This window comes from Quercus lobata, chromosome 9, assembly GCF_001633185.2.
Source record: "Quercus lobata isolate SW786 chromosome 9, ValleyOak3.0 Primary Assembly, whole genome shotgun sequence".
Taxonomy (NCBI): Eukaryota; Viridiplantae; Streptophyta; class Magnoliopsida; order Fagales; family Fagaceae; genus Quercus; species Quercus lobata.
The window spans coordinates 17,623,650-17,651,297 of NC_044912.1; the positions used below are offsets into that span (position 1 = coordinate 17,623,650).

A 27,648-nucleotide genomic window follows, 5' to 3' on the forward strand; every position below is an offset into this window, starting at 1 on the left:
AGTTTAAATTTTTTGCTGGAACTCAGAGAAATCAGAAAATGTTTACAGTAAGAACAAAAGAAACGCAAATAACTCTGTCAAAATGCATGTGAGTATGTTGGGTGGACCCTCCACAAAGCTTATATAACTGTAGGAAGGTGAGACCAGCATCTGATGGCAGTACTGCATCAGACAAGAAGAACAGAGATAAGTTCAGAGAGACTGGTCAGAAGGCAGTTGGGGAATTTGTGGACCTCAAATCTGAAAAAGAAAAAAACCCTAATGGCCATTTTTGTTTTCTTATCTATATTGCTTGCTTAGAGCCATGAAAAACATGAACCCTTTCCACACTGCAATTGGCATGTTTCTTAGCTCTTAGAGTTTCAGGCTCAGCTAGGCCAGTCCCATGCTGCTAGTGCTAGTCTCTTTGGAGTTTTATAATTTGCATGGACCCCACATTTGCTTTGCTTTGCTTTGCTTCCAAGTGAACTCTCATGAATTGACATAGCTGACTCTGAGCTGATAGCCCTTATCCAATAATAATTCTCATCGTGCTGAAGAGGAGCTTTTTGTTTTTTGAAATTACAAGGAAAAAGGTGAAGAGTTATATGATTGTTTTAATTAGTTCATGGGTTTTTACTTTTGCCAATAAAAATCCTGTACTTATGAAATTGTTTCAATTTAAAACTTCCCTCCATCTTCATTATTTTGAAACAAAACCATTGATAAACATTACAGCAAATTAAGAAAGCTTCACGGTGTCAAAAAGTTAAAAAGGTGATAAAAATAAAATAATCAATTAGAGAAAAAAAAATTTCCTGATAACTTTTTCTAGCTTCTATAATTCTCCCTAATTGGATTTTCAGTTTTTTTTTTTTTTTTAAATTAGATGTGCAACGTATCATTTATTTAATTTTTATATGTTACATGCTACCTGCACTTTGAAAATAATTTTTTGGGTCAACGCTTTATCCTTTCGTGGTCTACCTGACGCGAACAGTGATTAATCTCTAGATGAAAACCTTGAAAATACACTTGAGCAAAAAAAAAAAAAAAGTCATATTCTCAATAAAAATTGAAGAATTTGATGAGAGAGAATAATTTGATAAAAATAATTTTTTCCAGAAAGAATCTCCAGTTAGTTTACCAACCTCCTCAGTCCTCACCAGTCATATTATTACTAGAGTTACTGGGAAGAGAGTGAAAACATAGGTTGAATACATGATCTGTTGTATTTTACTCATTTTATCCTTCGAGTAAAGAGAATGGAATTATGTAAGGTACTATGGCCTCACTTTTTGTCAGTCAAAGCCTTACCTCTCCAGTCCTGATGTACCTTCTGTTTTTTAAGCAATACCACTGTTATACATACACCGGCATAACATTTTTTAAAATAAATTGTGAAATTGTTATCAATTCTGGACCTACAACTGATACCATTTTATTGTCTACAATTTACAGGTTGACATTTCTACTTTTTTTTTTTTTGGGGGGGGGGTGGGGGGCGGGGCGGGAATGGCTCTAGATTTATTGTTTTTGTTTGTTTTTTAATACAATTACCTGCATAAAAAATTGACACAACTTTTTGTTACCATGTCAGCCTTCAAAGCAAGGTCAGGAATAAATAAACCCTTCACAATAATTGAGAGGATAAGTTATATATAATAGACAATTAAGTAGTACCAGTTATGGACTTATGTAATTAATGATAACTTGTCACCTCAATAAATTATAACAAAATGAAAATAGTGAAAATGTTGTGCTTACTCAAAGTCTCAAACAATGAATAAAAAAATCCATCACAACATTTTCACAACTTGCTAGATGATAAATTATTGTTACTTCAACAACATTTTCACATCCTCACACTACTACTTTATATCGATCACTTAGGAGTATTTAGTCTTATAAGATGGGCCTTGCTAATTCACACAAGATTCCACGCATCTCATGCTATTCGGGTCAGAGAATAAGCAACATGTCAAGCCCTAATAAGATTCTTTTGCTTTGCATACCACATGCTCCACCGCTTGCTGGTCTGTCAATTCCTTTTGAGTTCATTCTTCTCAATACATTACCTCACTTCTATTATCCTTCATCACAATTTCATAAAAAGCAGAAAAGAAGTCATAAAATGTTGTGTCGCTGATTGCAGAACAAAGAGGAAAAAGATGAGAGACAAAGGTTGGAGTTACCAGAAGGATTTTCAGGCCCTTCAATTGTATCAAAACCTTACAGATGGTCTGATTCGATGTCAACTTTTCAAAATTGGTTTCTGTTTTATTTCACACCAGAATCTCAATCCACGTTTCGCTAGGGGAAGAGCAAAGGGGGTACATGATTTACAGTGGTCGTGGGGAAAGATGTGCCTAAAGAGTAAAGATACACCTAAACAATAATTCAAGTTTCCACGTGAACATAAAAATTGACTTCGAATTGGTCTAAAATCCTAGCTAGAGAGTCCCTCCATTTTTATTTGGGTTCCCAATGTGGGTACTAGAGTTGTGATAGTTTTGGCACTTTGTTAATGCAATTGCAACAGAATTATTCCAAGGATGACACATTGACACAAGCCAAAGCATCAGGTCAGATCTCATAAAGTAGAGACCTAGGCGATTTTTGGCAATATATATTAAGCTTTTTAGGTTGAAAAATATCAAATTATGATTGTAGGGAATCCGGATCTTACATAGCCGGATTGTATGGAATATGTTTTTTTTTTTTTTTTTTTTTTTAATTTATCAAAAAAGTGAACTCGGATGTTGAACATTTAGTTTCCACTTTTTTCTCTCTCCAAAGCAAATTCGAATGTTCAACATCTATATTCCATTTGTTTTTTTTTTTTTTTTTTCTTCTAAAGCCAACATTAACATCTGGATTCCTTTTTTTTTCCTCTCCTCTGTCTCCCTATCCAGTTGGCTCTACATTGTGGACATTAGTAGCCTAACTTTTGAAATGTGATGGCCCTCCTTTTTATCCATCCCCACGACACATTGGCAAAGTCAAGCATCACTTTAATCCTAATGTCCCTTGTGCTAGAACACAAATGTGACCTTGTGAAGCTTCTTCACACACAACCCATCCCCAATCAAAGTAAAAAATTGCAGCTAATACGCACAAATCAAAGAGCTTCTACTTCCTTATCAAAAAAAAGAGCTTACTTCCAATAAGCATAATCACAAGTTCACAACCAAAACTCGTGAAAAAAAAAATGAGAATCGAAATTTAGTGGCTAGTTATGTATGGCCAATGCACAAGAATTATTGAAACAGCTTGTTTCGGAATACTCCAACTTCATTTATCTCTTAAAGTTACCAAATAGGTATATTAAAAGATCTGAGGTTCAATCCATGTCTTTATTAAAAACCAATTAGTGTCTTAGTCTGATGATAAAGATCTGAGGTTCAATAGGTATATTACGTTTCTTGTACCTTAAACACGCATCTTGATGTTATTAGACAACACTTAGTCTAGGCTTTTTATAAGAAGGAAGTTAGGTCTAGCACTCCGTAGAATGGGCTTCAAAGTACAATTCTACCGTTGCCAGTTTATGCGCAAACGTTGAGTCCAAAGTCCAAGGGAAGACGCTGCAAAGTGGTCTTATTCTCTGTTTTTGCCACAAAAGGAACTTTTCTCCAGTTTCTACCACAAGACTAACTTTTTTGTTATGCAGTAAAACATTCTATTGCATAGTAAAGCTTTCTGCTATGCAGTAAAACCTTCCGCTGTGTAGTAAAACCTTTTGTTGTGCAGTAAACCTTTTACTATAGAAATGCTTTTCTACTTCCTGCACATAAACAAATCTAAGACCCAAAGAAAATACCCGTCAAACAAATGTTAGTTTACATGGGTTAGTATATTCTCAAATATATACATACATATATTTGTATATGTACTTATACATATTCACATATACATATATAAAATATATTTTTGCAAAACATGAGAAACAATGTATATGTATATATACTTACGGTAGGATAATGATTAGTTTGTGTTAAAAGTAAAACACGTAATAACAAAGAAATAAGAAAGTTTCAACAAAAAATGTTTAGCTAGTAAAATAGCTAACACGGCAAAAATAATAAAAATGTGCTACAACAGAATAACTAGTACAGCAAGTAAATAGACCACAACAGAATAACTAATGCAACAAACGTGATAAAAACATGCTATAGTAGAATGACTAAATATAGAAGATATAAGTTCTAACGAATGAAATCAAATATATTTGCAATTGAAATCAAATATTGAATCTTCCTATAGAATAAGTAAACCAAGAAGGAACCCAAACTCTAATTTGAACAACCTTGTCATAGGCTTTTGCCATCAAAATTGTGCATTTTGGAGAATAGGTCTAAATGGCTACTGACTACTACTTTTGGGGGACTTGAAATAGTGGGTTTGCTAAGAGGGAGGAAAAAGATAGTCCATTAATGCATGCCCCTATTCCTGTCCTGTTTTTTCTCTTCTTTTTACCAATTTCTTTCTCGTCGTTCTTTTTATTCTTAGTTTCTTACTGCTCCCTTGCCGTGGGTTGTTCCCCCTTTAGTCTTACCTTTTCTTGGGTTCCTCTCTCTAGGTGCCTCCCTTAGGTGGTTACTACTCTCTTACTATAGGTTCCTCCACTTACGTATTTCCTCCGTTTCATCTATGACTACTTCTTCCTTTTATAGTGAACTAATTCAATGTGATTTTTCCTTTTTACCCCTAGGGCTCCACCAACTATTTTTGGCTTGTTGTGGACATTCCTTCAGGACTGCCCACCAACCCATTGGTTGCCTGACCACTACCTCTGCTCAGAATATGTTTGCTACACCACTACTCATTTCATGACAAAATTCTCTTTTGTTTGTTCTTGCTGTATACTTCTACCTCTATGTTCAAATGAATAAGGATTGGACTACCTCACCACCTACCTCTATGGCATGCATCATATAGTCCCAGCCATCTACTACCTCTTTTGGATAAGATACCATCCCAGCAGGGTACATTCCCAAAAGAAGTCACGACTGGAAACCAAATATAGATCCCTTTTTCCCCCTACCAATAAACCAAACTCTCTGAATCTTCTTGACCATGGGCCCACCTCCCTTGTATTGGCTGGGTACAAGTTGGTGGTGCTTCAGCCCTTGTGTACTTGTTCCACTATCTTCTGTTTTTGTCTTCTTTCATTCCCACACTGTTTTTGCCGCAGCAAATTAGTTTTGTTTCGTTTTGTTGTATCTCTGTCTTATTTCTTCATGTCTTTCTTGTGTTTATCATTTCCTTTAATTTGGCTTTTCTTTCTTTCACGCAATTCCTACTGCTAACACTTCCTACTGTTCCTTATATCTTTTCATCGTGCTTCTTCATATTAGTTTTCACACTTATCCTTTTATACAAAAGGATTTGGGCCTTTTGTGGGCCAAATTATGTTGCTTGGATCAAAAGGGTCTTAGGCCTAATTTGCGTTGATTTGTCGAAGCCATTTTGCTGCAAATCACTTTCCCTTGCACTTCTTTCTTTGGGCCTTTCTTGCTCTTTGGTTTTCTTTGTGGGCCTCTAGGCCTTGCTTTTCATTGGGCTTTCCTCTGTATGGGCTTTTGGGTACAGATTTGCAAAAATTGGCATCAACACTGAGTAATTTTTGGTCTACAAAACCTTCTATTTTCCTTCTGACAGGTAAAATTTATCCTAGGGCCAAGCACACCAAAACCCTTTACCACCTGAGTTAAGGTTCGGAGGAGTCTTAATTCTAAAACTGAATTGGTACCCAGTGAGTGGTAAAACAAAGAAAAATTATGATTAACAGATCTTTCAAGAGGTAAAACTCACTTAGAGTAAGAGTGATTAGCATGAAAACCAAATTTAACATACTTGTGCTGACTTGAATACAGCTTGTTTAGCAACAAAACTTTTAAGACATATGGCAGATTGCTAAACGCTAATCTGGATTGGATCACAACCCAAAAAAGAATGGAAAATGGAATTTGGATACGGATTCGGATTCAGATTCTTCAAATTCCTAATTTGTTCCAAACCACAAAACCTCAGTTATTTTGCTACTAACAATTATTTGACAATTTTATAAAAATGCACTGACTCAACTAATAAAAATGTAATAACATAAGAACCATTAAACTCGCTATTATAAAATCTCATGGGAAGGTTTTGATCTTGACCATAGCCATCATGAAAATGAATACTGGCATAGCATCTCTATGGATGATTTAAATGTAATAATGTATAACAAGAACCTCATAAATTAAAATTGAAAATGGGTCCAAACCCACTAATTCAACATGCCCTTTTTAATGTTCTACTATAAAAAAATTAAAAAAATAAAAAGGTAAACCAAATACTTGTCTCAATTTCAAAGAATTCTGTGCTAACCACCAGAGAGAGAACTTTTTTTTTTTTCCTTCTAAGTTTAGGATTGTTGCCATGACTGTCACCACAGCTAAGCTTCCATCAAAAACTTGCATTGGCCGAGCAAATTAAGCAAAGGATTGAAGTGTCAATGACCTTGTAAGCAAATAGAGATTTAGGCTGTACAATATAAAAGCACTAAATTTTCACAAAAATAATGGATCAGTACCAACTATTATCACAAACTCAGATAAGTGTGTCCATTTTGTGGAATGGTGACCCAGAAGGAGCAATCAGACCAAGACTTTGCATGACTTTCAGTTTTCGGGCACTGAGCTCTGGAGACTTTCCAAATAAAGTTGTGTCCTGAGAGCAATGATCCAACACTAATAGATTAATAGTCTTTAATTAGAAATTTACATGCACACAGTGATTCTTAATTAACGATCTCACCCTCGACGCTCTTATTACAAAGAAAGATGATGTTTCAGCTGAAGCCCATCGGCAACTTTATATACATTAATATAAGAAAACTTCTTTGAAAATGGGGGAAAGAATGTTAGGTATACTCACAGAGCTTGGGCTATTTGTCTCGCCATTATCAGCACTTTTGCTACCGCCATTATCAGCACTTTTGCTACTTTGCTTGGGTCTCTTCTGTTTTCTTTCTTTCTCAGGGGCTTCGTCATCTATGAACAATTGAAGAATCTATTTTAAATCCAAACAACTTATGCAGCAGATTAATTGAATTTAGAGACCAAGTTCTATATATTCCAAACAGATAAGTTCGAACACAGTTATTTACCCACAGTAAATATAACCAAATCAAAAGCAAAATAATGAAAGTAGCAAAAAGCATATAGATTTAGTAAAAAAAAAGTGGAAAACAATGAAAAACCTCTTCAATGGAAAAAATTAAGGGATTCAATTCCATAGAAAATTCTCTAGAAGAAACAGATACAACAGCCTGCTTGCAAGATTCACCGCAATTTTTAAATCCCTCTCACATCTTCTCTGACAACCCCCCCACCCAGAAATATATATATATATATATATATAAATCCTCTTTCTTTTTTGCTATAAAACTTGAACTGAATATTCTAATTTAAATAATAAATACATAAAGAAACAAGTATATCATAAACTTCCCTATTTAAGATTCTTTCTCTTAGTAAACTTCAATGCGGTTGGTACTATCAAAGCTGCCATTCTACTCTTTTTCCTTTTTCTTTCAATGGTATTAGTAACTCAATGACTTTGGCAATAGATAACAAGTATTGCGGTTGGCGTGCTATAAGTTCCAAAAACTACAAATTTTGATATGCTAGTAATCATTATACAGTATGACAGCATCTCCTCACCTTTTAAGAGGAGGTCTGACCAATTTGTTTTTTAAGGTCAGTGACTCTTCACCCTAATGTCCGCTAATTCAAATATATTCATTGGACATTGAAATAAACAGCAATACACACACACATGTACTTATTTATTATACCGTAGGATCTCAACATATGACCTAGGAAGTACAGACACGGACACGGGTACAGGTACAATGACACGAACAATTTCTGAAAAATTACAACATAAAACGGCCGGTACGACACCAGTATGACACAGATACGACACAAGTACAATACCCTAAATGAAGTGTTCATGCTTCCTATTTATAACATTGAAACATCAAGACCTTGCTCTTAGCTAATAATGTAGTTATTTATTTTATAGAAATTATAATTTATTATTCAAGTTTTTTTTATAGAAAACCCAGGGCCCATTGGATTCATGTCACCAACTCATGCATATTATGCAGCATGTTGTGCATTGTGCTGGGTGGGGAGGGAAACAACAAACACAACCACAAGAAATTTGGCTTACCTTTAGATTTGGCCCCTTGTCTCTTTGATCTACTTGGTTTTGAGTGAGGAAGATCCTACAGCCATATGCAAATAATAGGAAAAACCATCAATTACAAGCATCTAAGATCATTCATCACCCAAGAGGAGCAGAGTTTTGAGTGAGAACAATCCTATAGCCATATCCAGATAATAGAAAAAACCATCAATTACAAGCATATAAGATCATTCATCACCCAAGAGGATGAGGAACGGATTTAACATAAGAACCTCCTCATTGCTTGCTCAAAAAAAGAAAGGAAAAGTAAAAGAAAAAGAAAAGAAAAGCTTACCTTCTCTAGGGATTTCTCCAAAATTTTACTATAAGAACCATTATTCTGTTTGAGTTCCTGAAGAGTTAAAATGATTCAGTTTGATTAATCACAAAGTAAAGAATAAAAATTAAAATGGTGGCAAAAACAAAAAAAAAAAAAAAAAAAAAAAAAAAAAAAACTCAATTTATCTAAAAGGTAGTGTAATGATCATGTTAATCAGCATTAAACACTTACCAGCTCAAACTTCGAATGACATTTTACAGGATCCACGTACAAGCTGCAAGATAAATGCAAGTCATGTTAATGTGTATAAAGGCGTGTTAATGTGTATAAAGGCGTGGACCAATGGAAAAAGCACAAAGGTCAAGCAAGGTCAGGTTACTATTCATTGCTTCCGTAGAGCCTAACACGAACTTTCCCAGCTGACTTATCTCCAGGTTTAATGCTCCCCCTGTTCTCATCAATAATCTACCAAAACATTGTATATATAAACCAATAAACATCAAATATATGTTGGTGATATCAACATGTATTGTTGATGAAGACCATTTGAAGGAAAAATGAATAGAATTTCAAATACCTGTGCAGGCCACCATGAACCACCATCATGCTTGACCCATATCAAATCCCCCAGTGTGACTTTGTTAGTTGCAATCTCCTCCACACCTTTCTTGCCAATCTCGCCATTTGTGAGATTTTTGTTTTTCATGGCTTATCTTTGCAATGCAGACTGTCTAATTTCAAGAACAAGTGCATCAGATGGGATCCCATGCATTATCTCAAGCCATCAATAACAAAATAACATGATTAAAAATTTAAAACAGAACATTCATTTTTCAATTTAATCCTCAAAGTTGTACCATGTAATGCCTTGAGAGAATTTTATGATGCCTTTCCATTTTTTGTTGAAATCCTTCTATTACTAGAGCCAATTATCCAATAAGACAACATCTTAACACGCAGTAAGATGCATAACTCACTAAATTATACATATGGAAAATGCTAAAGCTTCTATCAATTTTACTATAAAAGACTTACGAACTTACATGTCAATGAATGCAATTGGTGCCTACATCAACAACATACTAAACAAATTTTTTTACCGTCCTTTTTGTGTTGCGTTTAAACAATTAAATGTTGACACATCAGTTTGTAAGCTATATGTAATATCCCTAGCATCGCTCTTTTACGTACGTTATAAAGTAGTCGCATACATGCGCTTTCCACTTTCAAGAACAAACTTATCTAGACAGAACTCTAGGGCACCATACTTAAAAGACCTCGAATCAACTCTTCACATTCTCCAGAGGGAGGTGGAAACCAATGATATAACAGAGTTAAGAATTGGTAGTACAGCATAGTTAGCACATGGAAGAAATTTCAAAAATGAAAGGCTCTCTACATTATTAAAATCAACCCTCACTCTAATAGTCCAAGCATCCTACTCACTATACAACAACATCAACCAAGCCTTAGCCCCAAAAAATTTTAGGCTCAGCTATGGATCCTCTACACACTAATAGGGATCTGCCACATATATTCTAAGCACCCTACTCAGTCTCACAAATCAAATATGGCCTCAATGAGAACGCTAACTGTGTCCTACACTACAATGACTGATTGCTCTAATATAACACATGAAAATGTTCATTAAAAACAAAAAAAAAAATTCAAAAATTACACCAACCCAGAAAATTTAAAAGCGACATTCTGGTTTCACTCAAATGGCTTGCACCCACATGCTCAAAAAAAAGTGCCGATCTCCTAAGAAATGAAAGCCCAAGCTAACCCCCATTGGCTTACCAGGTAAAAAAATTATCCATAACTTGTAAGGTTCTGAGAAAAAAAAAAAACGATTCAAAGCTTTGATTTTGCTTGTGTCTTTTCTACGTTTTCTGGGCAACCAAACACTGCAGACTGTGGACCCATAAAAAGAATTTGAATTTTGATCACATGGGAAAGTGTTACAGACAAAAAAAAGAAAAAAAAATCAAAAGTTGAAGCAAAAGAAAGGACAGGGTTGGTTGATAATGGTACTTACAATTAGACTAACAATGAAGAAGACAGAGGAAGAGAGACCAGACCGACCGCACGTGTGAAAGCCACGAACAAGAAGCAAATTGAACTAAACTAAAGCGAAGTGCAAAAGATTTTTGGGTCTTAATTGAAAGAGAAATAGTGAAGCTGCTTTTATTGGGTTCTGTGCCGGTTTAATTGTCTGTGTCACACACTGAATTTAGTGACGTGGCTATATTCAATTGGTTGATTGAAGGAAGATAAAAAAAAAAAAACTGAGATTTTAATTGAGGAAATCTACCGTCACAGCAATTTTAATAGGTGGTCTAAAAGCAAAAACAAAACAAAAAATTACACAAATTTTCTACCGAAACTTTGACGTGGTAAATAGTTTTTATCACTTACCCATCTACACACTATTTTTTTTCCATCAATAACACTTTCCCACATTATAATTGTTGTAAAAAAGTTATATAATTTTTTGTGTAAGTAGATTTTTTCATTTTAGGTTGCATTTGGAACTCTTATTTTTGCCAATTTATTTTACTATTTAGCTTATTTTTGTTATTATTCATGGCTTCATTGTACTTTTTGATACTATTCACGGATTTCATTGTATTATTTCAACTAATTTCTACTACTTTATCTACTATAGCAAAAAATTTAAAAATTTAACAAAAATAAGCGAAACCCAAACATAACTTTAATATGTAAGACCCATAACCTACTTTTTGCATACACGCACCTAACTTCTCCTAACTTCTCGCTGACTTCATCGTCCTAGAAGAAGTGCCAATTTTTTTTTTTTTTTTTTTTTAATGTGTCGAATTAATGTCTCTTCAAACATTTGGTTAAAACGTTGAAATAAATTTAGACAATATTCCTTCAAATCACTATCACTATGATCTTTGAGTTTGCTGTTGAGAAAAACGTGGGATATTAACAAGGATGTGTTTGGTTGCTAGAGAGTTTATAAGGTAACTCTAGATTGGGATGACCTTTTAATTGCTTAGAAAGGTAAAATTTTAAGGTGCTTTTTAGCAAGCAAAAAGAGTAAAGTTTTAATTTCTCTTTTCTTTTTTGTTTGGTAATGGAAGTAAGGTTGGCAATTCTCCTTATTCGTGTTAACGAGTTGTATTGTGTTAGGGTAAGAATATTGAAAATAGGGCATTTATTTATATAAGATAAAAATTTTACTTTAACTTAATCTAAATGTGTATGTATATGAAACTTCCTCATAGAGACTTGAATCTCAGTCCTTATCACCCATACCCCACAAGCACTTATACTTATAGAGTAACCATTACACCAAGGATGTGCAATGGTGAAAATGAGGCATTTGTTAACTAGAGTCTATGTTGTATTAAATATTGGGTTTTGTTAATAAGTGTCGTGTTGCATTCGTTGAGGAATCTTCAAATTGGTCTCACCTTTATTGAGAATATCAAAAGTTAACAACAGATATCTTTTTAAATTGAATGTTGCTCAGCTTCCTATAAATTCCCTTTATTCGTGTTAACGAGTCGTGTCGTGTTATGGTAAGAATATTAAAAATGGGACATTTTTAACTAGAGTCTATGTTGTGTTAAATATTGGGTTGTGTTAATAAGTGTCGTGTTGCGTTTGTTGAAGAATCTTCAAACTGGTCCTACCTTTATTGGAAAATATCAAAAGTTAACAACAAATATTCTTTTAAACGAAATGTTGCTCAACTTTCTATAAAAAGCCAATCAACTATATTATAATAAAAGTTATCATTAACAAATTACCTTAGGGGATCCATTACCCGAACCCTTAAATATAATAAAATACTGTTATTATTTTTATGAGATAAAGGAAAAAATGGTGGCAAATATATGCACCTGTGTCATAAGAGTAGAGAAAAGAAACTGTAACAAGACTGCATCAGGTTGCATTAAACACTTCCTTATCAATGCTCAAGAGAAGCCGTTAACTTGACAAAAGAAAAAAAAAATCAGTTCATTAATTATCAAAATATTGCTACCACTAACCCATCTCTTTTTTCTTTTCTTTTTTTTTCAATTTATTTATTATAAAACCCTCTTTCTTATATTTTAGTGATTAATTAACTTTCCTCCTTAACAATGGTGTGCATTAACTATGATGAACCTTTTTAACATTTCAAAATTACAATTTATTCAATAAAAACTTTGATTAGCATCGTTGGAATTCAAGTCAAATTTAACGAAAACTCAACCAAAAAAAAAAAGTGTCTAATAGAAACTTGGGTTTTCTGTTAAATTCGACAAAAATCTAAGAGGAAAAAGACAAAATGTCTATTATCAATAATAATTAATAGAGGACATTGCAACAACTCCATAATTGAAAGAGACGAGCCGAACCGAAAATGTTCATTTCATTGGGTACACCGTACACTAGAGCCATGGCCCATCTCACAACTGAAAACCCAAGTTTGGATGAAAGGGATGGAAAAATACCTCAAGCTTAACCAGTGGCAGCCCAAGCTACAATGTTACGAGCCGAAGAGTCTTGGCCTGTTTAGGAATACGCTTTACATCCCCACCACCGGAAAAAAAAATAATAATAATAATAATTAATCGCTAACCCGTGCGATGCACGGGAAAACTATTGGAAATAAGATTTTAAAAAGAGAATTTTATTAATTTTAGTTTATATCAAATATTTATTTATGGTAGTTTAAAATATTATTTTAAATCTTCATTTCATTTTATTTTAGTTGGAATAACTTATATAATTAATTGAAATGCTTATAAATAAGAGATGACATTAATAATATACTATATATAGTTAGTGATTATTCAAGATATCATTCAAATATGACAATTTTTTGGTTTTAAAAAAAGAAAAATATTAATGCATTTAAACACAAAATACTATATTGTCCAATAGATATTACAACTTTAAAACTAAAACATGAGTAGTAATTTTTAATGGATTGGTGTAATAGCACAACTTTTAATAGAAAAAAAAAAATTTGATTTAAAATTTTTTGGAGTATCACTATAGTAAAAATGCCAAAAGGAAGCAAGAAATTCCACTGAAAAATGCTACAAATACATTTGGGTTTTTTTTTTTTTTTTTTTTCAATGAGCAGGTACATTACTGTTTAGTAGAGTCTTAATACATGGGGGATACTCCTTCATCCAATACATCATTGTCTAGCAAACCCAGCTAGTTCTTTGCTTCAAATGCTATCTTCTCTGTTGGTCCGTTTGTTCAAGGAGCCACAAGAGAAAAATATATTCGTAATAGAAGAACCAACTACCAAGTAGTCTAACATCATTAAGGATGTGGCCAATGCTCAAATTGGTAGGTCCAGCTAACTTGCCTTTGGTTTCGATTTGACCATAATAGCCAACCTCCACCGCAACTAATACAATCAACTGGATTAGTTAAAACAATTATCAAATACTGGGAGTATAAAAATACAATCAACTGGATTGGTTAAAACAATATATCACATACTGGGAATATAAAAATACAAAACTTGGTATTATGTATATGATACCGTTGAAAGATTTAAATATCATTGCAGGCTTCTTGAATTCCACCCATCACAAAAGCCACGGCTTACATCAAATTGGCCTTTGAAATTTTGATCTCCTTCATCCCTGGAACCTGGAAAATCAAATTTCTGGACTAATTGAAAATTTGTAAATATTTCCAACTATCTTCTAACAATGAAATTATTATATCTTTTCAAGAACAAAAAGGAAAACAAAGACCAAATGTTCTATGTAGCAAATTTGAAACCTATCACCAAGAAAAAGAATTAAACCTATTGGAAATTCATTAATTGGTACCAATGCAAGTAATTGGTACGCTAAAATATATTGATGAGTAGATAATGGTGACGATGAGAGAATAAAACTTTATAGGAAAAAAATAATATGAATAAATTACTTGTGTATGCTTTGAAGTTACTACCATATCTATCAAAATTTTGAGGAGAAAAATAGAATGAAATATATTAATAAAAATAATATATAAATTTTATTATTGATGCAACGATTTCTCTGATGTTAAAGTGAAAAAATAATATTCACTCTCACAACAACTCAAAACATTTACTTAATATATTATATCATCCATACCATCTAGCCACCACTTCCATTCCGGGTGATCATCTCTAACCACCCTCTAAAATTTGGTGGTTGCCTATGTTTCCTGCCCAACAAAAAATTCTACTCCCCACCTTTAAACAAAACTTCACAACTTCGCAAATAATTCTTGTCACATTTAGAGATCTCAAACCAATAATTTTCATTGTAGAAACCAAAATACACACTCAGTAGTTCCACCACTATAAATTATACAACAAATTGAGCTATAGCAAATATTGGTAACACAAAATCTCATAAAGGATTTAAAAGTATATTCCAAGAGGAAAAAAACAACAAATTTTTAATACAAATAGTTAGAGTCTACCTTTTAATTTGGAGTATGTACATGTTTTCTTAAAGAATATAATCGTGTGAAACTTGAAAGCAAGTTCAAAGAATAGGTGCAACACTTAAAAGCCAGTCATTCATTTAAGTTGGAGAAAAAAAAATCCATCCTAGTTCAATTGAAAAAGCATAAAAAAAAATGACAGTCATGTTTTTACATCACACAAAAAATGACATTGAGAAATAAGGCCAACAAATACATCTCACCCTGATTAAATCAACAACACATCATCACATTCCCTACTTATCTTCCTTCTTACCACTCTCCATGTATTATGACTTCTAGAACAACAACAAAAAATCACTTACAAATTTTATCAAACGGCTTGTGTACATGTAAGAAAAAAAAAACTTAATGAAAAGAGAGAATTTTAAAAAGAAAAGAGAGTACCATGTTGCAGCAACACCAGCATCTAAGCATTCTATCAAACACATGTTCAACAATCTCAAACAACTATACTAACCAACCCCAACCTTCAAAAAAAATTCCCACGAAATCCAAAATAGTGGCAGCCCCAACATAACATTCCATAGGCTATCATATAATAAGATCCAGATATTATAATAATTTATAAAAAGGGAAAACCAATGTAAATGAAGACGACAGTAACACTATATATCAAACCAAAACAAACCCAAAATTGAAATCAAATAGAAGAATCCCAGGAAACAAAAATCCAATAAAAATTGCATAACCAAAAAAAGGGAAAAAGAAAATCCAAACCAATGTAAAATGAAGATGAGAAAAACACTATATATCAACTAAAACAAACCCAGAATTAAAACCAAATAAAAGAATCCCAAGAAACCAAAAATCCAATAAAAATTGCATACAAAAAAAAAAGGAAAAAGAAAATCTAATTACAAAAATTTTGTGATTCTAACACTATATATCAAACCAAAACAAACCCAAAATTGAAATCAAATAGAAGAATCCCAGGAAACAAAAATCCAATAAAAATTGCATAACCAAAAAAAGGGAAAAAGAAAATCCAAACCAATGTAAAATGAAGATGAGAAAAACACTATATATCAACTAAAACAAACCCAGAATTAAAACCAAATAAAAGAATCCCAAGAAACCAAAAATCCAATAAAAATTGCATACAAAAAAAAAAGGAAAAAGAAAATCTAATTACAAAAATTTTGTGATTCTAACACTATATATCAAACCAAAACAAACCCAAAATTGAAATCAAATAGAAGAATCCCAGGAAACAAAAATCCAATAAAAATTGCATAACCAAAAAAAGGGAAAAAGAAAATCCAAACCAATGTAAAATGAAGATGAGAAAAACACTATATATCAACTAAAACAAACCCAGAATTAAAACCAAATAGAAGAATCCCAAGAAACCAAAAATCCAATAAAAATTGCATACAAAAAAAACGGAAAAAGAAAATCTAATTACAAAAATTTTGTGATTCTTCTTTGCCATAGATTTGACAACAAAGTAAGAAGAAGAAAACGTGGAAATCTGCAAAGAAAAAAAAAAAAAAAACTTAAATCCAGAGCAACCCGCAACCCACAACCACAAACCAACAAAAATTCCATGAAAACAAAAACAAAAAAACTTAAATCCAGAGCAACCCACAACCACAAACTAACAAAATTCCATGAACAATTGAAGTGGATAGAAAGAGAGCAATATATAGAAATTAAGGAGAGTAAAAAACATGTTTTAATTACCTCAAAATAAAACATGATGGGCTAGATTGAGCGATGATGGAGAGGCAAAGAGAAATCGATGTAGTGGCGGTGATCCATGGCGGCAGCGGCGGCGGGAGGATTGAGTTTTGGCGTATATTAGAAAACAGAGAGATTTTGGGGTTTAGACGTGAAGGCTGAAGAGGGAGTTGTAACTTGGATTAGGGTTATAATTTGATAATATATATATAACGTTAAGAAGAATTTTAAAAAAAAAGAAGAAGAGGTGACGTGAAAGGATTAGGGTTATAATTTGATAATCTATATAAATATTTATATATATATATATATAAATATATAACGTTAAGAAGAATTTTAAAAAAAAAAAAAAAAAAAAAAAAAAAAAAAAAAGAGGTGACGTGGAAAATTGTGGAGCTAGCAGAGGCTTCGGTTTTATATATATATATAGACTAGTCGCTAATCCGTGCGATACACGGGAAAACTATTAGAAAATAATAAAACATGCATATATTAAAAGACAATTTAAGTTCATGTGTGCTTGCAAGGGATACATACCTAAATAGTTCTTGCGGTAGAAATAAAAGTCTTATCTTTGAGATAAAGAACTGATGTAAACAAACTAACCTTACATAAAACAAATTAAAAAAAAAAAAAAAAAAAACATAAAACTGATGTCACGGGAAATTCAGCCACATAGTAGTAATATATAAATCTCTTAATCTAAACATAAACCTAAACGTAAGGACTAAATATATAAACAAACTAACCTTACAAAAGCTAAACTTTATAAGCTAAAATCTATACCGTGAGTTGTAGATCTTGAATGCTATACCGTGCGTTTAGGGCTTCCTACATCTGGAGAGAGAGAGAGTTTGGAGAAATCAAAGAAAATCTCTCTATAACTTAAGAAACACAATATACTAAAATCAAAGAGATAAAATTTTCAGAGGACAAAATATTATAGATAATTTAAAAGAATTTTATAGATCTTGAATGCTTTAAGGCTTCCTACGTCTGGAGAAAGAGATAGTTTGCAAAAACCGTGGCTTTATATTTCTTAACTTGAGAGAGGGGTAAGGTTGCTAGGGTTTTGAGGAGTTATAATTTTTATTTATTTTTTATTTTTTAAATATTGTGCTGACGTGGAAAATTGTGGTGCCAGCAAAGGTTTCGGTTATATATATATATATATATAGATAATAATAAAATCCCATCACTTAGGCCTTGTTTGGATTTTGGTGAACTGAGTTAACAAATCTCAATTTTGTTAACTCATAACCCAATATCGGTGGGGCCCACGGGTAGTAGGCTTGTTTGGATGATTATTCAAACATTTAACTCAGTTAACATATCTCAATATTTTGAGATATGAGTGAGCTAATTCGGAAACATGGTGGAGGTGTTTCCAAGTAATGGATTATGAGTTATTAGTGGCAATTTTGTAATTTATGTAACAATATAGGTCCCACAGCTAGTGTTTCGTCTCATTAGTGCAGGTTTTGTGAACCCAATGGATCTATTGCCACTACTTTCCCAACCACTTCAGTCTCCTTTCTTCATCACTTTTAGCTCCTCTCAGTTCTCCCAAATCCACAACAACATCACAAGATCACAAGGCCTTGTGAACCCAACATCACAGCCACATTATAACAACATCACAAGAGCAGGAACAACTTACAAAGCTCTTAACAAACAATAATGTCTTATTATGTTAAAATAAAAAGAGAAAAAATAAATAAACAGTAGGAGTTGCAAATTAAGAACCGAATGAACATATCTTCGTAACCATCACAAGCCAACAACAAAGTCATCCAACTTTACATCTTCTATTCCCATGGCATACAAGCTTAAAAAATGGAAAGAGATAAATAGATTTGGAATCCCATGGCATACCCAACAAGATTAAATAATTTTTGCATAAAATTTCAGAAAGAACGAGGGATGAATCTATATATTGTTCACTCGTAATGCTCGGGGAAGTCGTTGAAGTTCCTTAGGCAAGTCAAGTGACCACCAATCTGGATGAGGAACAGTGACCAAGCAGAGAACTGACTCTCTTTCTCTATTTCTAGGTTCGGATTCAAGGTCGACACTAGAGGACGAAGGTGTAGTAGCTCAGGTTCAAGGATGAGAAAGGAAGATGATGCCGTAGTAAGGTGACATGGCGACGACGCAAATGGGCAAGGATGGAGGAGTTGATGCTTGGGTGGTCTTTTGGCTTTAGGGTTTAAGAGGTGAAGACAGAGGTTGGAAATAAAGCAAAAGCAAAAAAGGCATATGGAAACTAAAAAGGGAAAAGTAACGCAGGTAACCGTTCTGTGCCTTTGCAGGATGGACAGTAAGTGGATCCTACAAAAGGTGAGGTTTTTTTTTTTTTTTTTTTTTTTTTGTGTTTTTAAAAAAGAAAAGTTAACCGGGTTTAGTTGCCAAAAAGAGTTGAGTTTATTTTGGGGATTTTTAAGTGATGAATTATAGATTGATGAGTGACGAGTGATGTTGCAACCAAACAAGGCCTTATAATAAGAGTTTTCTCGATTGCGAGTAATGCTAGGGACACATAATAGCACAACATTTATGTGTCCCTGACATTACTCGCTACATTCCAAAAAGCTTCCTTGGTGAGCATTTTCGTGGGCATCCCATATTCCCATTTACCATTTTAATACGTGACGTGGAGGGCTGCTTTTGCCCGGAAAGATCTTTCCGATTAAATCCTTCAATTCTCTTTCATTTTTAGTTGGATGTAATGACACCTACCGTGACATTGTATATAACATCTAAATAAAAATAAGAATCTAAAAAATAAATAAAAATAAAAATAATAAGGAATAGGATGAGATCTTATCCCGTTTTTGCTTTAGCTCATGCGTGGATCCTTTCACCTTTGATCCAGTCCATACCTTGCAGATTGCACCTGTAGAGTCTTTACAAACTACAGCCAAATACAATGTATTGTACCTAAGTGCCGTGTCAAAAGTTACTTTCTACAACTGGGGGAGGATCGGATTCCAATACACTCCACTTCCTAAAGATGCTATATCTGTTGTCTATTTGTTTAACTAGCACCAGAAAATGGGTGTTAATGGCATGGAGTAGCTCATTTCTTTCCCACCATAGCCAATCAAAGCACAGCAACCAACGGAGTGAAGCTGTGTTCCTCAGTCTCACTTCCTCTTTCATCTCGCATGATTGACATGCATATATATTGTGCTATTTACCCGTTATGTAAAGAATTTGTTTATGCTAACAAGTAACAACATCACTGTAAATTGACATTTCATCACAAGCAGGGAAAAGAATATATAGCATTTCATCATTGATATAATAACAACAACTAAACCTTATGAATCCACAGCAGGCTAGTCAATTACATGTATTCATGATTGATGAACATAAAAAAATTTGATGTCTATTAACCATTCTCAGCAACTAACTTTTCTTCATTCCATCTTTCGATTTGCCATCTGTGATGTAAAGAGGGTCAAGGTGGCAGCTTATGGAGAAAAGTATTCTTACAAAGTACAAAACAATTCTAGCCTAAATCTTTATTTACTTAATCAGAAGTAAGAGCTGAAGGCAAAAGAAAATGCCATTTTGATTTATCATCATTCACAAATCATTCTGTCCTAACCATCTAGTTATGTGCGAAACATACAGGTTTAGAATAGTTATTAGAGAATCTCAAAACAAGCTTTACAGGGGACAAACAAACAAGCTGTCCAAGTATAGGGCCACATGATGTACAATAGCTCACATGACCCAACAACATGACATGGATTTCTAATTGCCGGAGTCGGCAAATCACAGGAAATGCTTTTACAATGTGGTAAATTTATTAGTTTGATTTAGCTGGCTAACTGTGGGGCCTTTAATTAAGTTACAATACAACAAAAATAGAGTCAATTTATAAAATCAAAATAAATAAATAAATAAATAATTCCAGCTTCCAAACATCCATGGTGCTCCAACAAACTTCAACTACCAATTGTGAAATTTACTGTTTAAACCAGAAAGAAAAATAAATAAGAAAAAAGGCAAAATAAATTTAGATGGTGTCCTTCAAGTTAAATTCAATCATATGGTTGTATTGATCAATTCAACACAAACAATAAAAGCCACACATGGTTGGATTTAATTAGAGAATTTAAGGCAAAACAGGCAAAGAATGGTACCTAAATTATGACCTAAGAACAAAATGTTGCTTCAACAAACACGAGCTTTTTTTTATTGTTTTCAGGGCTGAATAACATCAACTACTTCAAGATTAACAAGTAACAATTGATGCATTATAAAACTTGGATGAACGACAGAATAAAATTAGTGATTAACATGTAAGAAGTAACAACCAAACATCAAATAAACCAGCTATAGTTCCATACTACCAAATGCTATATATAGAAGTAGCCAAAAAGACTTTACTGAAAAGTGAAATCACAGTACTGCATACTATATATAGAAATAAAATTACACTATCATTTTTCATCATGATCCAGTAGTCAGTTAACAAAAGAAGATAAAATCAAACCCCTGAAATCTACAAACAACAATACAACCAACACCTACATTTATCAGTACATTACAACATCAACAACAACATTAACAACAACAATACCTCTTAAGTTTCCCCAATTCCGAGCATCTTCATTCTTCATCCAAATTGCCAGCCAGCAACACCAATCATCAAGATTGCACCGAATACTTCCGCGGCCTTCCTCTCTTCTTCGGCACCCTCATCCCCAAATTATTATTATTATTATTATTCCCATTCAAATTCACAATCACAGCATTTCTCGTCTCCCCCGCGGCCGCTGCAGCCACCACCGCGCTGCCATTTCTCCCGCTTTCTTGCGGCTGCGGCATCCAATTCGGGAACGTTGTGGCCCCACTAGTTGGGGCTGCCGCCGCCGCACTCGGCGGAGTCTTCGTTGCATTAGTATTACTATTATTATTATTACTATTACTATTGTTCTGATCCGAATTTCCAACCACGAACCCCATAGGGAAAAAACCCCAACAACAATAGTAAGCATCCTGGCCCGGAACAACCGGCGGCAAAGACGGAATAACCGCCGCATGAAAAGCCCTCTGACAATTCTGACACCTCAAACAACAACCTTCGTAAACCCTAGGATACTCAAACAGATTGTAACAGTACGGACACATGGTCCAGAAACTCGACATCCTCAGCCGTTGATCTTCCTGGTGAAAATTACCACTACTGTTATTATTATTATTACTACTACTGCTATTATTACCGTGCCTCTGATCCTTTTTACTGCTACTACTAGTGATATTGCTGTTGTTGTTACCTGTAGTAGTACTCGGACTCGGCCTCATGTTGCGGCGAACCGGCAATTTCGCCTGCAAAACCGAGGTGAGATCGACTTTCGAAAACAGGGTGAGCTCGTTGTCGTATAGGGCTTTCTTCGCCGTGTCGTTTAGGACGGCCCAAGCGTCGGCGACGAGCTTGAAAGCTTGATCTGCGAGAGGGAACTTGTTCTTGTCCGGGTGGAGGAGCAGCGCGAGCCTGCGGTACTGTTTCTTGATGAGTTCCTGATCGTCCGATCGGCGATCGAGCTGGAGAATCGAGTACCAGTCGTGGTGGTTGTTCATGCGCTTCTCGGCGGCCAAGAGGACGTCGGTGACGGCCAAGATCTGATCTGAGCCGTCCAAGAGCGGCTCGGTTTCTTGGGCTAAGATCGCGAAGTCGCGCGAACCGGTGAGATCTCGGGTTTGGAGGAGCTTCTCGGAGATTCCGAGTAAGCGTTCGGCTTCGGCTCTGTTTGGGTCTTCCATGTTTGTTTGTTTGTTTTTCTTCTTTTGATGGTGGTTTATTTTTGGGTGCTTGTGATTGGTTTTTCGTTTGTAACTGTGGAGAGTTGGTGTTGCTTCTGAGTTTCTACTTTTCTTACAGCAAAAGTTGAGATTGTAAAAAAAATCTTAAACGATGTAAGAATGTTATTGGCAAAATATAGCAAATAAATATGATATAAAATAAAATTTATTAATGACGGCTTTTTTTTTGGGCTAAAATATATTTCAGTTCTTTATTTTTATCTTCGTTCACTTAAGTTCTCTAACTTTTAAATTTATTCAATTTAATCTTTTGTTTAATTTTATTAAAAATTCTCCTTTAAAAAATATTATTTTCACATGGAAATGAATTCTATAAAATTAATAAAAATAATTTATAGATTTTCTTTTTCATTAGTTAATTGCATTCTTAATGATTTTTTTTAGTGAAATTAAATAAAAGCCTTAAATTAAATAATTTTGAAACTTAGAGAACTCAATTGAACGAAAATAAAATTAGAGGATTTAAATAATTTCAGTCAAACTTAAAGAGTGTACTCTACATTTAAGCCTTTTTTTTTTATCTATCTATAAGAAAATCTAGAAACATAACTTTTGAGCCACAAATTGTGTCTTAATTTTATAAATTTTCTGGTGAGTGGTTAGAATAATGATGTGTTTAAAAATGATTAGTCCACCACTCACAATTGATCCCATCATTAGAATATGGCAAATGATGTCATTGTGAAGAAATAAAAATAATTCATCTCATTTTAGTATTTATTTTATGGCTTACTAATTATTTTTTATTTTTTCTATTTTTATTGAATATTTTATTAAAAAATGTGTAATAGGTTGTAATGGGAGGAAGATAAAGAAAAATAATGAATCAAAATAAATCTTTAATAATTATAATAAATAAATGTCGTTTTTAATTACCACTTGTCACACGAGTGGCTTTAAAAAATTTGTAAGATTTTTATGATTAAAATTTTGTAATTTTTTAGCATCACTCCAAATGTTGTAAAAGACTTAATTGGGAATAAACTTTTCTTGATAATGACAGAGAAACTAAGGTGTAGCTCATGTTGGGTTGTGGGTATTATGGTCTTTTGACTTTCATCAGCATTGATTCTCGTTTATGTCGCTGCCATAGTTGGTTCTTTTTTCTGTCATTTTACGATTTTTAAATACCTTGCGTGTTACTTCCAAATTAACAACTCCTTCAATTTAGTATCACTATTAATTATTAAATGTTAAATGTTAAATATTAAATATAAATTATTTATTGGATATTAGATTATATATGATAATATGATATCTAATATATATTTTAAATATTTAATATATAATTTTTATTTATTTTTACTGAAATTCTAGCTTCCAAAGTTGATGAGGTGCCTTTGCTTGAGTGGTGAAAAAGAATAATTTATTTACCAAAAAAGAAAGATAATACTTTTTATCTATAAAAAGGAAATTTTTTCTTTTGGGAAAATTTGCAGAAAGAGCAAAGTATTGTTTATGGCAAGTTGGCAATTGGCAAGAGGCAGAGACAAATCCAAATTGGTATTCGTATTCTCTCCAACAAGTCTTTTTCACAGAATATGTGTCAGTCTCACACAATTATAAGAGAAATATTTGAAATTCACACCGTGTGATTCTGTGAAGCTCCAACTTCAAATGTTTTACCTTTTCCTGTCAAGGGATATTTGGGTTCTAGGGGTTCAAATCTCAATTCATGCAACATATGATTATGCCATGAGGCATGAGGCCATGTGGTTGGTATAAACTTATTTAACAAAACAAAACATGATGAGTTTCCATATTAGAGGTTGGCAGGAATTCATTCTATATAAAAAAAAAAAAAATTAAATTAAATTAAAGAGGATGACAAGAACTAAATTTAAAATGTTTTATTTGTTTTCAATACTTCAATGTTTTCAATGAATTAGATATGGCATGACATTGAACATGTTTAAAAATGACTTTATGTCAATCTCGTATTTTGTCTCGTATATCAAAGCACCAAATAACTTTATGTTAGGTATTCAGATATTATGAGGGGTAAAAAATTAAAAATGTTCAACTGCCAACCAACATTATTATTTATTAGAAGAGTGGGGGGAATTGATGTGTATAACAATATAAGATTTTTTTTTTTTTGGAAAACCATATAAAATTACATGGTTTTTGTAAGGACCAAATTTGAGTCCCGAGCCCAAACGATGGATGGACCAAGACCCAAAAAGCCCAAAATAATAAATTTGTAGAGAGTGGGTTGGAAAACTGGATTAAAATGAGTTGAATCACGAATAAAGTGGGCTCATTAGACAAGAACAAAAACATGGATTGAATTAAATTAGAGAAAATCGTCCTTGGCACAGTCTGAGGAGATCAGTTCTTATATATTTCTTACGAGTTTGGTTACAGAGTTAGTTCTTAATTACTACAGTGTTTCTCTTGTTATTTTCGGATCCCCTATTCATGGAGGATCTCTTACATTATATAGTTCACTTTCGACGATCTTGATCCTACACTTGTTAATCATTTGAGCCACTACTTGAGTGTTTGTCCCATCAGACACCCTCTTTAGCCTTCTGTGAGTTATGGTAGCCAAGACAGCACTGTTTAGGGTCTTCTCCACATAAATGCAGCCAAAAAGCTAACTGCAGGATATTCAATGCAGTGGCAGCAGTTTTTCCTTAGATATTTCCTAGCTTCCCTTCTTCTAGTACGTTCATAATGCACGTCCTTCTCAGTGGAATCTCCTAGAAAGTCACTCTGAGTGGTAGAATATACGTTTGATCTCAGCATCGTTTATCCGATGAGACAATCCTCCTTGGACCACATTCCCAAACTTTTCCACTTGCATGTTACTTATAGGACTCTGAACTTAACACCCTTACTATTGTTTATTCATTCTCAGACCAATCAATGCTCTCGGTCAAAACCCAAAGCCCAATATACAATTTTGGGCCTTTATCCCTACAGTTTTATTTGTTTTTTATATTTTATTTGTTATTAAAACTACATGGTTTAATTCGTTACAACCCTAACTTATAGGGTTTAAAATGTAGTTTTCATTTAAACATTAATAAAATGAGCCAAGTAAATTATGCAAACCTAAGATAACAACATCAACAACAGATTATGTTGTGATTGATGCTTGGGAGGGGAGCATTCATTTTGAAGACCGGATATCTCACTAAGGGTCTGTTTGGATACCGCTTATTTTACTGAAAACTGAAAATACTGTAGCAAAATAATTTTTAAATGTGTGAATAGTACCGTATGACCCATTTTTAATGTTTTTTTTATGAATAAAGTACTTGTGGGTCTCGTGAATAGTGCATGAGACCCACTGAACAGTACATATTGTCTCCTGAAAGCTGAAACGCGTGCATAAAAAAAAATTAAAAAAAAAAAAGGAAAATGCAAATGCAGCTAGTGAAACACCAATCCAAACGCATACTAACTAGGAAAAAAAAGATTAAACCAGTTTATTTTGGCACCATATTAAAAGTTTTTTTTTTTTTTTTTAAATCACAAAAATGTATGCCATGGGTCATCCAGTTATGCTACATAATTCAATATAGGGAATAATAAATTATAATATATAAGAAAATGGTGTTATAGTCTTTTACTAGACTATTTTATTTCTTACTCATTAGATATCTCAAAAATCCTATAGACCATAGTGTAGTAGATGAAATTTGGGATTTTTGAATTTACAACACGTCTTTCAAATCCATTGAACCTACTACCTGAGAAGACAGGATGTATTCCGACGAAATGCTATTGATTTTAGGAGGACTCTTTCTCTATTCTCTTCTTTCTTTTTTTCTCACGATCTACTAAAAGGAAAGTAGTTTGATCGGTTCGAATCCACTATTATGAAACAACAATGATACTACTTTATTGAAGTCAAAATTTAACAACCAAAAAAAAAAAAGTCTATGAAGTCATATAATGTTTCATGCCAAAAAATATGTAGGCCTTATTAAATTTTTTGAAACCTTTCCTTGATGACTTTTGCTAAAAAAAAGAGAAGATCCCTTTCCAGGTGAACCTAAGAGATGCACCAATGGTCCATGGGCCCTTTATTCCAATTTACGAGATACGAGGCACCTGGACGTGTAAAGTGTTACAGATTGGCTTTTGATGGTCCAGCCCAAAAGGTTACACTTATATGGAACTCGTTTTCTAATAATGCTGGTCCATTAAAAAAAAAATGGGACTCATAGAATTCGGCCTAACCCATGTAAAACCATGGGCCACTAAATATTTTATTTTATTTGTATATTGGACATGCGCCACTAAATAAAGCTGCAGTATTGCTCTGTATCAGCAAAAACTGGGGCCTGTTTGTAACTGTTGTTTAAATAATAATTTTTAGTATTTAAACAATATTATACATATTTTTATACACATTTTTATCCATGTGTATTTACAAAAAATACAAATAACGTTACTAGAAGTATCTTACTAAAAAGGCCCTTGATCTTTGGTGTAATTGAAATGCCACCGACTCGTTAAGAGCTTCTAATTCAACTGACACATTCTATTATTTATAACGAAAACATTTAAGTTTCAAATCACTTCATTCATACCGTAACTAATAATAATAGGGTCTGATTAATATATGTCTTTAGGTCATAATATGATTTACAAGGTTGTGAAATGGTGACACATGGGTTACTGATTGCCAAGTTAGTACAATTTATTAGCAGTGATACTGTGCTCCAGAGTCCAATAGATGTGAAAGGGAGGAATTATTGGAGATTGGCAGAAAAGGTATGTCAGTTCCTGTTTTGGGTGAGTTTCATTTTGGTCTCCTTTTTAGCTCTCTTGGTAAAATTTACTTCCTCACCTTCTTCTGATAGTGGCTGTTCAGCTATCAATGTGCTTATGTAGCCTTGTGCCTTCTCTGTGGAGCAATTGCTGAGTTAAAAGAATGTGAATTACCATATGATTTGCAAGAGAAGTGGAAATTTTTGTTGGTTCCCGTTTTGATGGGTAATTATTAAGAAATGTTACTTTATCTCAAGTAATAATAAATCTTGTTGATTAAGTTTATAATAGGATCTATTTATAAATACCATATGATTTGCAAGAGAAATGGAAATTTCTTTTGATTTCCATTTTGATGGGTAATTATTAAGAAATGTTACCTTATCTTAAGTAATAATAAATCTTGTTAATTAAGCTTATAAATTACAATA

At 33.3% G+C, this 27,648-nt stretch overlaps 2 protein-coding genes and 1 long non-coding RNA gene across 9 annotated transcripts; all 3 read right to left on the minus strand.

Annotated features, from left to right (window-relative positions):
• Positions 1 to 6,347: 6,347 nt before the first annotated feature.
• LOC115959352 lies at positions 6,348 to 10,648 on the minus strand. 5 transcript variants are annotated; one of them, XM_031077703.1, is made up of 9 exons: positions 10,539 to 10,648; positions 10,301 to 10,414; positions 9,078 to 9,227; positions 8,880 to 8,965; positions 8,732 to 8,774; positions 8,516 to 8,572; positions 8,206 to 8,260; positions 6,904 to 7,019; positions 6,348 to 6,696 (listed from the first exon to the last, which is right to left on the minus strand). In XM_031077703.1, the coding sequence occupies exons 3-9, from the start codon at positions 9,204 to 9,206 to the stop codon at positions 6,577 to 6,579; spliced, it is 606 nt and encodes a 201-aa protein (XP_030933563.1). In that variant the 5' UTR covers positions 9,207 to 9,227; positions 10,301 to 10,414; positions 10,539 to 10,648; the 3' UTR covers positions 6,348 to 6,576. The 5 variants fall into 5 exon arrangements, with proteins under 5 accessions (XP_030933563.1, XP_030933562.1, XP_030933564.1 ...); XM_031077702.1 differs by having other exon boundaries at positions 9,078 to 9,231; XM_031077704.1 differs by lacking the exon at positions 10,301 to 10,414.
• Positions 10,649 to 13,781: 3,133 nt separating this feature from the next.
• Positions 13,782 to 16,759, minus strand: LOC115962333. Its single transcript, XR_004085384.1, has 3 exons — positions 16,655 to 16,759; positions 14,025 to 14,134; positions 13,782 to 13,899 (listed from the first exon to the last, which is right to left on the minus strand). It is a non-coding gene; the product is annotated as an uncharacterized LOC115962333 (long non-coding RNA).
• Positions 16,760 to 19,932: 3,173 nt separating this feature from the next.
• LOC115960930 (chaperone protein dnaJ 49) lies at positions 19,933 to 22,598 on the minus strand. Of its 3 annotated transcripts, none has more exons than XM_031079964.1 (2): positions 21,246 to 22,598; positions 19,933 to 20,097 (listed from the first exon to the last, which is right to left on the minus strand). In XM_031079964.1, the coding sequence occupies exon 1, from the start codon at positions 22,427 to 22,429 to the stop codon at positions 21,314 to 21,316; it is 1,116 nt and encodes a 371-aa protein (XP_030935824.1). In that variant the 5' UTR covers positions 22,430 to 22,598; the 3' UTR covers positions 19,933 to 20,097; positions 21,246 to 21,313. The 3 variants fall into 3 exon arrangements, with proteins under 3 accessions (XP_030935824.1, XP_030935825.1, XP_030935826.1); XM_031079965.1 differs by lacking the exon at positions 19,933 to 20,097 and adding an exon at positions 20,204 to 20,630; XM_031079966.1 differs by lacking the exon at positions 19,933 to 20,097 and having other exon boundaries at positions 21,048 to 21,832; positions 21,943 to 22,598.
• Positions 22,599 to 27,648: the final 5,050 nt, after the last annotated feature.